Source organism: Limanda limanda, chromosome 22 (genome assembly GCF_963576545.1).
Source record: "Limanda limanda chromosome 22, fLimLim1.1, whole genome shotgun sequence".
NCBI classification, from domain to species: Eukaryota; Metazoa; Chordata; class Actinopteri; order Pleuronectiformes; family Pleuronectidae; genus Limanda; species Limanda limanda.
In genome coordinates, this window is record NC_083657.1 from 16377325 (window position 1) to 16389459 (window position 12135).

General features: G+C 40.5%; 1 protein-coding gene across 1 annotated transcript in view; it reads right to left on the reverse strand.

Moving 5' to 3' along the window:
• The window catches only part of focad (focadhesin), a 46315-nt gene extending 35264 nt beyond the window's left edge, over positions 1 to 11051 (reverse strand). The window contains exons 1-3 of the mRNA XM_061066400.1: positions 11007 to 11051; positions 4074 to 4145; positions 725 to 799 (exon numbers count right to left, since the gene is read on the reverse strand). Coding sequence (XP_060922383.1) covers positions 725 to 799; positions 4074 to 4127 — 129 coding nt within the window. The 5' untranslated portion in view covers positions 4128 to 4145; positions 11007 to 11051. The remainder of the gene's footprint in view (positions 1 to 724; positions 800 to 4073; positions 4146 to 11006) is intronic.
• Positions 11052 to 12135: the final 1084 nt, after the last annotated feature.

Here is a 12135-nt window from a genome sequence, read left to right on the forward strand (position 1 = left end):
ATCCTCCGGCTCAGCGCCGGTGAGATTTTTTTGGGTCTACCACTTGATTTTTTTGTTCCATAACCCTGAGGATCTTTTAAGAAATGCAAAATGACTGTCTTACTGCGTCCAACCTCAGCAGCGATGGCACGTTGTGAGAGGCCTTGTTTATGCAGTTCAACAATCCTACCACGTTCAAAGACGGTGAACTTTTTTGCCTTTGCCATCAAGAGATCTTCACAGTGTGATTACTTGACAGGAAATTACATGGAATCCAAATTTTTGCACAGATTTTGGCTTTTAAAGGCTGTGGTCTTAAACTTTTGATCAGCTGATGAACAGCCTATTTGTGTTAAATTGTTGTTTTCAATAAATTGCCTGCTCACAACTTTTGGTCTCTTGTTCCCATTTCTTCTTTTTGCATTTTGAAGCTCTACTTAGAACCTTCCTAAGATCCAACAGTGCAAAATGCAAATTCATGCAATTTTTTAACTGGTCTTAAGATTTTGATCAGGAGCGTACAAGGCTTAGCTTAAAGGCACCACAATGTGGATATTTATTTGGTTGCTGATGTTACTTAACAGATCTACTTTGCATTAACAATTACTTTACACTTGCTTCAACAGATTCTGTCCTACTTCCACAAGCTGATATATATAGAAAACTAAAAACTCAGATGGAATCCTCCCAAGATTCACTCCCATCTGTTCACCACCTCCAAACAATTTTTCGATGAGTAACTCACCTGAGGGGACGACTGTGTGATTTGCCCATTTTGCCCTTTCTCCTTCAGCACAGCAGCAACAAGATTTCTCACCGCCTGGAAAACAAAACGACGCCCAAAATGTACAGTTAAAATATTTTTTGAGCAAACGTGCGGTTTAGTCTTCCCAGGGGCTGCGATTCCTCACAGCACCTTTGCCTGAGTACGATGGGGAGATGCTTACTGTGAAAGAAACCTGTGAGCTGGTTAGATCATGATGGAAGAAAATTCATAGAAGAAGCTTTTAGAGAAGCTTGGACCCTGTTCAGATCTGGTTTACACTCCATGCTGAGTGATCCGATCACAAGTACGCAGTTCTAAGTACCGGTGTGAATGCATCCAAGACGCCTTTGAGATCTGATCACATGTGACCCAACAGACATGAAGCTGTCTGCGTGTGATGGGATCTATCGGGACAGACGTTAATATCAGGTCTGAACAGGGCCAGAGATCCTCATCAAGCTAACACTGCTTTATACTGCCCACTTCGGTAGGTCCTCCTGCTCGCAGCGCCTATTTAACCCTCATTGAACTTTCATAAAAGTTACTACAGGTGTAAACATTTTATGAGGTAACAAATTATAATCACGATCTTAGGTTAATTAAGTGACTTGCCTCTCCAGTGTGACACTAAAGGGGCACCTGCACTGTGAGCGTTTGCTTCTTCCCATCCTAAGACACGGGTACCATGTCCATGGTTACTATGGTAAAAACTAATTTGAAAGGGTCTATCCTGGTGACAGACCATTCATTTACTGACAAAAATAACAACTAATAACAGGGCTAAATAGTGGAAAATTGTTGATTGATTATTAAGAGAATACACATCACCATGACAGGATTTCACAGCCAGATCTCTTGCAAGTGTTGAAAGAATCAAGCTGAGTCAAAGTGAATAAGCTTGGTTAGTGTAAAAATTTGTGAAGAAGACAAAACTAACGTGTTCGTCCTCTGTGTATGTCAGGAGGTAGAGCAGGTCGTCCACAAACCAGAATGTCAATGGTTTGATTCCTGGCTCAGCCTGACATCTTTATGCAAATCAACACGTGTCATGTGTGCAAGTTGAGACCAAATTGTGTTGTTTTGACCCAATCTGACCTTACCAATTGAAGAAAAGTATCAGTCATGATGTTGTGGTCTGTTGATATTTTAGCAATAGCAACAAACAAATCAGTCCCATGGACACAAATAAGAGCAAAACTAGGATCATGATAGGATAGTGATACTGTAGTAGGGATGGGACTTTACAGGAGTTTTCATGTTCAAGTATTCATAACGTTATTGAGCAATTATTCGAATATTCATGACCCCCCCCATGTTTTTTCCCCCACCCATCACCCCCACACGCATTTTAGGTCAAACACGCACACAACAGGACTGATATTTCTCAAAAATAGCTTTATTAAGCCCTTAAGGACGTATGTCGCGAATTCGCCTCAAACCCCTTCCGGTCTGAGTGCCGCCGAGGTGATGATTGTATCCCACTAATGCCTGATGGTGCAGATACTACACATACCTAGGAAGGTATTGGAACCACTCTGCCGCTCTCTAGTGGTCGGAGTGGATAATACATCCGGTGGAGGAAACCGGAAGTGCAGCTCCGGAGACTGTGTAGATTTAGCCTGCTACATGTGGGGATTTGAGCAAATTTGAGTTGCACAAAGTTGTGCTAAAATAAAAAATACATACCAGCTCATTGGTTGCTTCTTATGCTAATATATATTGAAATAGACTGCATGTGATGAAAATTGATGATGTAATTAGCAGATTTCGGTTTGTAGCGAATTCGCTACATCAGGCACTTGGGGCTAAAAATAGACTTTTTTTTTTTAGGTAAAATATCGTATAAAATATAATTCCTGTGCATATACTTCACATTTTTTGAAGAATATAAGTATAAGTATTCTTATATGATTGTAAATCTGATGTTTGGTTCATCGAATATATATAATATATATAATAATGTATAATACCCAGGGACTACAGATGAAAATTGGATTATAGCTTACTCTGGTACTGCTAAGGAGCTGTGCATTGTCCTTATCAAACCAAAATAAATATAACTTTGCAGATATACAGACTATGTACAACTGTTTGTGCAGAGTAAGTGTGCAACATTGAATTATGTGCAAAACAGAATACAAATATAATGCTAGGATATAAATGCAATTTCTGCCCTTTATTGACGGCAGAACTAAATGGACGCATCAACGTTCTACGGGAAGCGAGGGTTACATGATGGAACAGCAATGATTGTACAGAAACATGTTGTTATTCAATTTCAAGCAAAAGCAGGATCAATATAATAATCTACATACCAGAGACTGGAAAATGTGTTAGCGACATTATGCCTAATGTCGCTTATTTGCCTCATACCTAAATTTATATCTATTGTATATGCTATATTAAAATTAACAATCTCCACTTCCGACAGGATTTTAACAGGTAGCGATTGCAACGCATCACTGCCTGGCTACAGCATAGACCTTTGAAAAATGAATAAATAATAATAACATTGGAAAATAATTTTAAAAAGAAATAAACACAGTCTAATGACTTACATCCATCCTTTTAAACGTCAGGCTTCCCGACGCTGGCGGCAGCCTAGTAATTGGAGTTTTAACTTAGCCTACGCTACTTAACGTAAAACTATGAGCAAAGGTGACTGGTCATCAGACTGGACACAAATACACAAGAATAATACAGAACCTGGCTTAATGCCAAATTAGATAATTGTTTTAAACTGACAGTCATGGCAACTTATTAGTGAGATGTAGGCTATAGCTACCTTACAGGCTACTCCACTGTAGGCTCTGAGAAATGGCTAACAAACATTAGGCTATTAAACAACTGCCTGCATGGATTACCTATCACAGGCCCATCTATGTGTTCTTGTTCATGAACATCAACATATTCACATGTTGTGGGGTAAGATGTGTGCGCAGTTGATTCACTGTCAGTCCGCAAGATACCAGAAGATGTTGTTCTCATAATGCGCGGGACTAGAACGATTATTCATTAGGCTTGGATTTTTATTCGAATAAATTCTTAATGACGAATATTCGAATATTCATAACCAACCCTCTACTGTTGTGTTTCAGCAGACGCCAGCTGAGCAGGAGGCCATTCATTTGTGGCCAAGGACACATTCGCGTTCACACACACAGCAAAAATAACGTGGACACGTGGCACAGATTACCTCCGACTGTGGTCTGGCATGATCGGATTGCAGGTGTGTTCACACCTGTACTTGTTGTTGTCCACTTGTGAATGGATCACAAAACCCACGTGTTGATATCAGGTGTACGGGGTCCATGACTCAGCAGCTTACCTGTGCTTGTACGACGGGGCTGGGAAAATCAAACCGTATCTTCAGACCCTCCATCGCGGCTGCAAGTCATACCTGAGAGATAGAAACCCAATTAGAGTCAGCGTACAAAACGCACTACGGGTAGACAGTGTTAGTACTAATACTTTTGTTCTCTCAACTCCCAATAAATCAATGTCAGACAATACTACGAAGGAACATTTTTTCGAGGGGCAGCTTGGTGAGCTTGTTTACCTCAAGAATATCACATATCCGTTGTGCTGAGGTCAGCGTTTCAGACAAAAGCACAGTGATGCAGCCACCTGTTGCCTCATGGCACTAATGGGTCACACATTGTGGAGGCGGGGGGGGGGGGGGGAGCATTGCTTGAAGGTATTCAGAGCCCGACCCTTTGGAAGACGATACCTGACATTATCGTCTTGTAGCCGTGACATAATTTTGCTCTGAATTATTAACAAGTCACATGTATAGCTCCCTGCTCTCTGACTCACAGGTTACCTAGCAGGCGCACCGGCACATCTCAGGTTGTCTCATTAGGCCTGACTCTGTGGTGTGCAGGCGCCAGCTGTCCATGGGCTCCACTCCACAGCTGCTCCGAGGCATTGGGAAGATTTGACCATTGACGGGTATCAACAGGGACGTCATTTATTAGACATGTTTCTATTTCTAAAAGCAAGCTATCAAAAATGACTTTTTGAATGTGTAGCAAATTCAGGTGTCATACTTTGAACACAAGGTTTAGAGAAATAGAAATTTAGAATAGATAGATATTTTAGTGAGCAACCCTTTCTTTGGCTTCCTCTTCTAAGCGTGAGTTGAGAGGATCGGTTGCCAACCAGGCCTAAGGTCATCCTGCAGCAGGACAGTGAGCCCAAACATGCATCCAGAGACCTGAAGGACTATCTTTAGAGACAAGAACAACAAGGAGTCTTACAGCAGATGGTTTGACCCCCACAGAGTCCCGATCTCGTCTCAGCATCATGGAGTCAGAAGAATTTGAGACGGACTAAATCCACAGAAGAGCTGTGAAACATTCCCCAAGACGCTTGAAACAACCTCCCTGACAAGTTTGTGCTGTGTGTGAATGGAAAAAACTGTACAGTAAAGTACTTTCAGTGGCCACCAAGACTTATCTGCACTTTCTGTGGCTCCGCATCCTGACTTCAATTTTAGTGTATTACTGTGTGTGTGTGTGTGTGTGTGTGTGTGTGTGTGTGTGTGTGTGTCTGTGTGTGTGTGTGTGTCTGTGTCTGTGTCTGTAAGTCAGTCAAGTCATGTATAAAGAAAACCAAACAAGGTTTTTGTTTTTTTGGGACTTTTTGGGACTTTTGTTCAATCAAAAAAAGATTGATGTCCATTCTTGTTGTTGCTATCTCAGGAAATGTGAACCCATTTTAAGTTATCGAGATGCAGAAACTATCATACATGCTTATATTACTTCACGTCTATATTACTGCAAACAGTCTTTTCTCTGGGTCTGATCCGAAAACCATGAAACGACTGCACTCTGTCCGAACCTCAACAGCTCTTCTTTTAACTAGAACCAAGCGATATGATCACCTCAGATGTTTCATCCTTTAAACCTTGGCTTCCTGTTTGTTTCAGGATTTATTTTTAAATTGTATTGATTACTTTTAAGGCTCGTCATGACCTGGCTCCAGGCTGCATCGCTGATCTTTCATTCCCTTATTTACCACTGTGCAGCTTGTGATCTTCGAGCAAGGGACTGCTATCACTTCCTGAATCTACACTGAAAAGTATGGGGCAGAGCGTTTGCCATCAGGGCCCCAAGACTCTGCCTGAGGAAATAGAAAATTGAATTTGCATATATTCCTGAATTTACTTTGGGTACTAGGTTGTTATTGCTCTTTTATCTCTACTATTGTATTACCACTATTATTAATATTGTCTGTTGAAAAAATCTCAATAGATGAAGTTATTATTACTACTTTTAAAAAAGCTGTTTAAAGTCTGGGATACTGTGGGGAAAGCCACAAAAAAAACTTCAGTAGATTAATATCACTGCAAATTTGGAAAAGAACCGAAATGAGAATATTTTACTCCTTTTATTCAACTTCCCTGACTCAAGATAGTGTTTGCTTAAACTGATCTATTGTTCTAACAATTGCATAAACATGGTAAAGGGGGGTATGAGCCTCATGTAGCCTGACCCACCACCAGCACCCCCCCCCTCCCCAAACACAGACAACCAATCCAAACCCCCCTGCTGTTATCTAACTGATAAGCCCGCCTGCCCTCCCTCCCTGTGCGCCGCCCTGCTTGCTCTCACTTGACAGCAGCTCCCACTGACACATGCACAGGTAAGTCAGCTGCTCACAACTGACTCGCAACTTCATCCAGAGATTATTTACAGGTGTTGATCAGGACAAACAGAACTGGCACTCCATATATATATCGAGCTGTTTATAGTCTTAAAACACTCTTTAAAATTAATTAACAGAGAGAAGGAGTTTGACAAAGATGAAACTAAGGATTCAGCAACTGTTTGGTGTGCTGTGCTTGTGATTTTGCAAAAACCGGCTTCGACTTTGACTCAAATGCTACCTGTGTTCAGCTAAACCTCCAGAAGTCCACACGGCAAACCGTTTCCAGTGGTTTCCGCGGCACATTTACCTTAACAGCAAAAAACAATATAGGCGGCCGCGTACTGCCAGCTCTGCACTAGCGATACAAGTGAGGACAATGCGGGAACAGTGTTGAGCCAACAGTGCTTTAGAAATGACAGCGGTGAGGCTTTACTGTGTGACACTGCTGCTGCTGCTGCACATGCCGGACGGGCACGTGGGATTTCTCCCTCCCGGCCACGTTGGGAGGCCCTGAGATCGTGGCAGCACGGGACCCAGACAGCTGACGTACCACACAGAAAGGTGCCTCAGCAGGTTTTTTAATAAAACTGCTCATTGGTTCAGTTTCACGCCCCAACACACACATCTTATCGGGGCTGTGAGTCACAAAACAATAAGTCAGTTAGTCAATTTATCAATCAAGATCAAAACTGATCGACAGCAATCTGTTAGTAGTTATAGTCATTTATCCGATAGGGGTGGGAATTGGCAAAAAGGTGACGATTCAATAGTATTGTGATATTTGGGCCACGATTCAATAGTATTGCGATTCTGCGATATATTGCGATACTGCAAGTATTGCGATTCAATTCTGCGATATATTGCGATTCATGTCCCCTATATTATTCAAAGGCATTACAAAAAATGAGGAAAATAAGACTGCTCAACTCACTTCAAATGTCACATTTCTGTGAACAACATTGTCTTCTACTCATTAACTGAAGTGCAAAAACTAAGAAAGGGTAATGCAAAAACTTTGTCCTTGAACATTCAGGACACAGGACCTTTGCAATTATTTTCTGAATAGGAGACCTCTCACATGAACGCTGAGCTCCCAGCACATAACTTACAATTATTTAAATACAATACAGTAACATAAAGCAGACATAATAGAGTAACATCAAGCAGACATAATAGAGTAACATAAACCTGAGAATAATCATATAAATAAGAGTAACCTAGAGCTTCAATCAAATTGAGAAAAATAAACAAATGTTTACTACTAGAGTCCAGTCCAGTTGGCTGCAAGGTCATGACCCAAAATGTTAAATTCATTTGGGAATATTGGCATTTTTGTTCAGAAAAAGGAGTTGGTCAACATGCTCAGATGTTAAAGTGCTCCTCTGGGCCGTTACTATATCTCCTGCAGTGGAGAACATCCTTTCCGCATACACACTAGTTATCTTTTAAACTCTGAAACTCTCCTCGTCATGCTTTGCCAGCCAGGGGCTGTTACATATATAATTGTAAATAAAGTATTAAAAAATATTGCAATACTTTGTGCTACATATCGATATAATCGCGGGCGCAAAATATCGCGATGCTGAACAGAATCGATTTTTTCCCCCACCGCTATTATCCGATAGGAGCATCAACAACCGTCTATTTCACGGATGCAGTCCTGCCGACGTAGATTTCAAAATAAAAGCTTACGACAAAATGTTAGATGAACAACAACAGGGGTCGGGGGGTGATGGCGCTTCTTACAAGCAACCGACGCAAAACTTAGAAAAACAAATATCTCAGGGAGAATCTACCGCTGAGGTGTTCATGTGTAAAAAGGCAAACTGCGGAGAAAGTTCGGACGTTATTCTAAATGTCTGAAAACGGCCTTTGAGATAATGAGAAAACTGTTCCTGACAGTATATTATAGGGGCTGTCTGAGCCAGATGACGAAAACCTTAAACTTATATTTATACTACCGTGGTGATCTGACAACACAAATGATCTCTTAGGGTGATATATTCGCCGGTTCGTGGTTTCCGATTATTTACACCACTCTGCATTAACGGAGGCGAGGTTAGAAAGAACATCGACACTTTGTGGAATTGACTCGGACTGCTGAAAAGTCCCATGAGGCTTTGAGGCTGAACTTCATGGAGGGAAGGTTCCTGTGTGACTGCTCATCTGCAGATTAAAGGGATAGTTCACCCAAAAATGAAAAATCCCTCATTATCTACCCATCACTGTGCCGTTGGAGGGTCAGGTGAAGGGTTTGAGTCCACAGAACATATTTGGAGTTTCAGGGGAAAAAAGTGTTGCAGCCAAATTCAATACAATTGAAAAAAATAAAATGCCTCCATATTGCTCCTGTGATGTCATCCAAGTGTCCGTAAGGCCCGACATTCAAATTTGACTCGAAACAGTGCCATTTTCACCATATTTTTAGTTTAGTTTAGTTTTCTGTGATCCTCCTCTGGAGCCATGTGCACCACACAAGCTCTCATCTAAGGGGTGCGCGCGGTTGCATCGCTAGTTCGAGTAGCAATTAGGGTTGCAAAGGGGCGGAAAGTTTCCGGTAAATTTCCAGAAACTTTCCGGAAACTTTCCATGGGAAGTTGAGCTCGGGAATTTTGGGAATTTTGACAAAAAAACAAACTACTCAAATTAAAGGCTGAGCAATAAAAACATCATTCAAAACTCTATTTTAAAGATGTATGGAATGCAGCACACGCTGCACGTTGAGTTTCAACCCTCAGCTGTTCATTCTTCCATCACATGCACAGATAACTCCCAGCATCCTGCACACTACAGCAGGGCTATTGAGGCCTGCTGTAGTGTTCAGGACGAGTCAGATAAGTTTCGATGATATTACTGGGGAAAATATATTAGCATGCTAATTGAGGATTGTTCATCTGTTCATCTAGCCTATTTCCATTAATTTATCCATCAATTGTAAAATATTTTCACAGACGATTCCAATTGTTTGGCTTACTATTTATATCTCTGCCATTGCATTAGTGTTTTTTTACAAACTTTTTCATGTGTGGAGACATTTCACCCCATCCAATGTAGAAGGAAAGGCTGTGTACATTTGCAAATACTGTGCAAAGACCTATGTTAAGAATGACACAAAGATGCAGAAGCGTATAGTCAAGTGCCCAAAGTTTGCTCAGGGCTCAAATCAGCCTTTAACAAAACAAAAGGTTTATATTTATGTCTGTATATGACAAGGTAAATACAGTTAGTATAAATTATCCACAAAATTTTCTGTTTATTCCCGTTAAGTCCCGTATATTCCCGTTAATTCCAATGGAAAGTTTCCAACTTTGAATATTCCCGGAGTTTTGCAACCCTAGTACCAATTACTGCGGAGTATCACTGTTGTCGTCACGTGCCCCTTGGGCGAGAGCATAGAGGTGCGAGCTTGTGCAGAGTGTGAACGTGGCTCCAGGCTGATGTTTTGGGACGTTTGAAGAGTCACAGTTATTTCAGTTGTATTGGATTTGGCTGCAACGCTGTTTTCCCCTGAAACTCCAAAAGTGTTTTGTGGAATCAAAAACGGCATAGTGGTGAGTAGATAATGAGTGAATTTTAATTTTTCAGTAAATTATGCTTTTAAAATGTTTGAACTTAATGATAAATCCACTTTTTATAGTCTTATTACTCTGATGTTACTAGGCATTATTTCAGTAATAAACGCTTTGTGAGCTTGGGAGAGGAGAAAATGGGTCTTTCTTTGGAATTTATATCAAAAATGTATCTATCTTTAAAAAAAAGAAGTTATGTTTTTACCATCATGTGAGCCATTGACTGTGCATGAAAGTGAAAAACATGAACAATCAGACAAGTAAAGACAGATGCACAGCAAGTTTTCACACGCACATTTCTGTGGAACCTACAATTGCAGTGTTAAAAACACTTCAAACATTTAACAAAAATACCAAATTAAGTGCTGTAGCCTTAAAACAATCACACTTACTCCAGAGCTTTTGTGCTGGGGTATAATAAAGTATATAATGAGTTATGTACTACATGACTCAGTTGGACTCCAGCCAGCTGATCTCACATCAGCACCATGATGCTGCTGCTGCTGCTTTAGCCGCCTACTGTGCTGCATTTCCGCAGCATTTATGTCATTTCTATCCCTCAAACCAGCCGACTGGTGGATTCTATTCGTGCCGAATTAAAGAATACGTTCTGATCCGTCGGACCCTGCTTCCAAATGCGTTTTGCTTGCCACGATATCTTGTTACAGAGCAAACGGATGTTAAATTGACAGATATTTCAACTGGCTTTCCTCCACGCTAGTCGAGCACCTGCTGCTGTCTGCGTGCGGTTCAGTCCACGTCAGTGACACGTGAACTTCAGCACAAAGACGTTGAACTCAAACTCTCTGCGTCCAGAAATAATGTTTAAGTATAAAACGATTAAACACAAGCAAGCTAGCAAAGTAAGTTAGCTTCACCGGCTAATAATAGCAACCAGGAGTTAGTGAAAGAAGCTATCTAACAGATCGTTTGTAACACTAAAGACAGGTGGACTGCAGCCTCACAGCAGCGTGTTGTGTGTATTAGAATCTCATTTAAATGTTAATCACAGTTCAACGTGTTGCTGCAAAAAACTTTACCTCACTCATCCTCCTTAGAAGCAGCGTGGATCTACGGCGAGCGCCGAGGACCAAAAGGGACAAAACACCAAACTGTCGCGCGCCGTGATGTTTACTCTGAAATGTACCAGTCACTGTGTAACTTGGTTTAGCCAATAAAATGTAAATACAAAACCAATAATGACGTTTTTGATAGCATGTTAACATAAACAGACATTAACAGCACAGCTTGTTTAACAGTTCAGTAGAATCTTCCTCTGGCTGTCATAAATCTTCATCCTCCTCTTCTCTTCCCCTTTCACTGTCTTCACTTATGTTTTGCCAACATATCTGCTTTCTCCTCATTTTTCACTACAATGTAAAACTGGAAACCCAAATTCTCGTTTAATCTCATTCATGATTTTGTATCATCATCGAATCAATTGTTGTCTTCCTATGTACCAACTGAGTCACAAACACTTCACCAAAATTTATTTTGTTGTATTTTTTATAATCCTCCTTACATTCGCTCGCAGCTTTTTATATATCCATATATTAAGCTTCTGAAAACTGTGATTATTTTTTAGTGCTTAAAAAGTTTTATTTCTAGATTTACACATTCCTTTGTCCACCAAAGTACAATCAACTTTTTTGGTGATTACCGCCCATCTTCTGCATGGACTGTTTTGCAGCCTCTAGAACAGCTTGACCAGATTCAAGACTCGAGATTCAAGATTCAAGATACAAGGGGATTTATTGTCGTTCCAAAACACGACGCAGATAAAAGGGAACAAAGCTAAGTACTGAGGTCCAGGTATAGAAGCAGAGAAATAGAACACTAGAATCTAATGATTAATTAGAAGCTGCAAATAAATACAATGAAATAAAACAATAGAATCTCAAACTAAACAAGGATAAAAAACAATGCAATGTAAAAAGTTGCAGATGAGTATTGATACTCATTTGCAAACATACATTCACATTTATATTAAGTTTCCCAATCTATTGTTCACTAATGCTCCTAAAGTTATTCCAGTCAGCACTCCAGCAATACAGCAGTGGGTTAATAAATCCTTCATTATTGTCTATAGGATCCTTTGGTAGGCGATGACTGCCTGTCTTCAAACGTAATTGTTATGACATTGAGACCGATATCTGGGTTATAATCTAT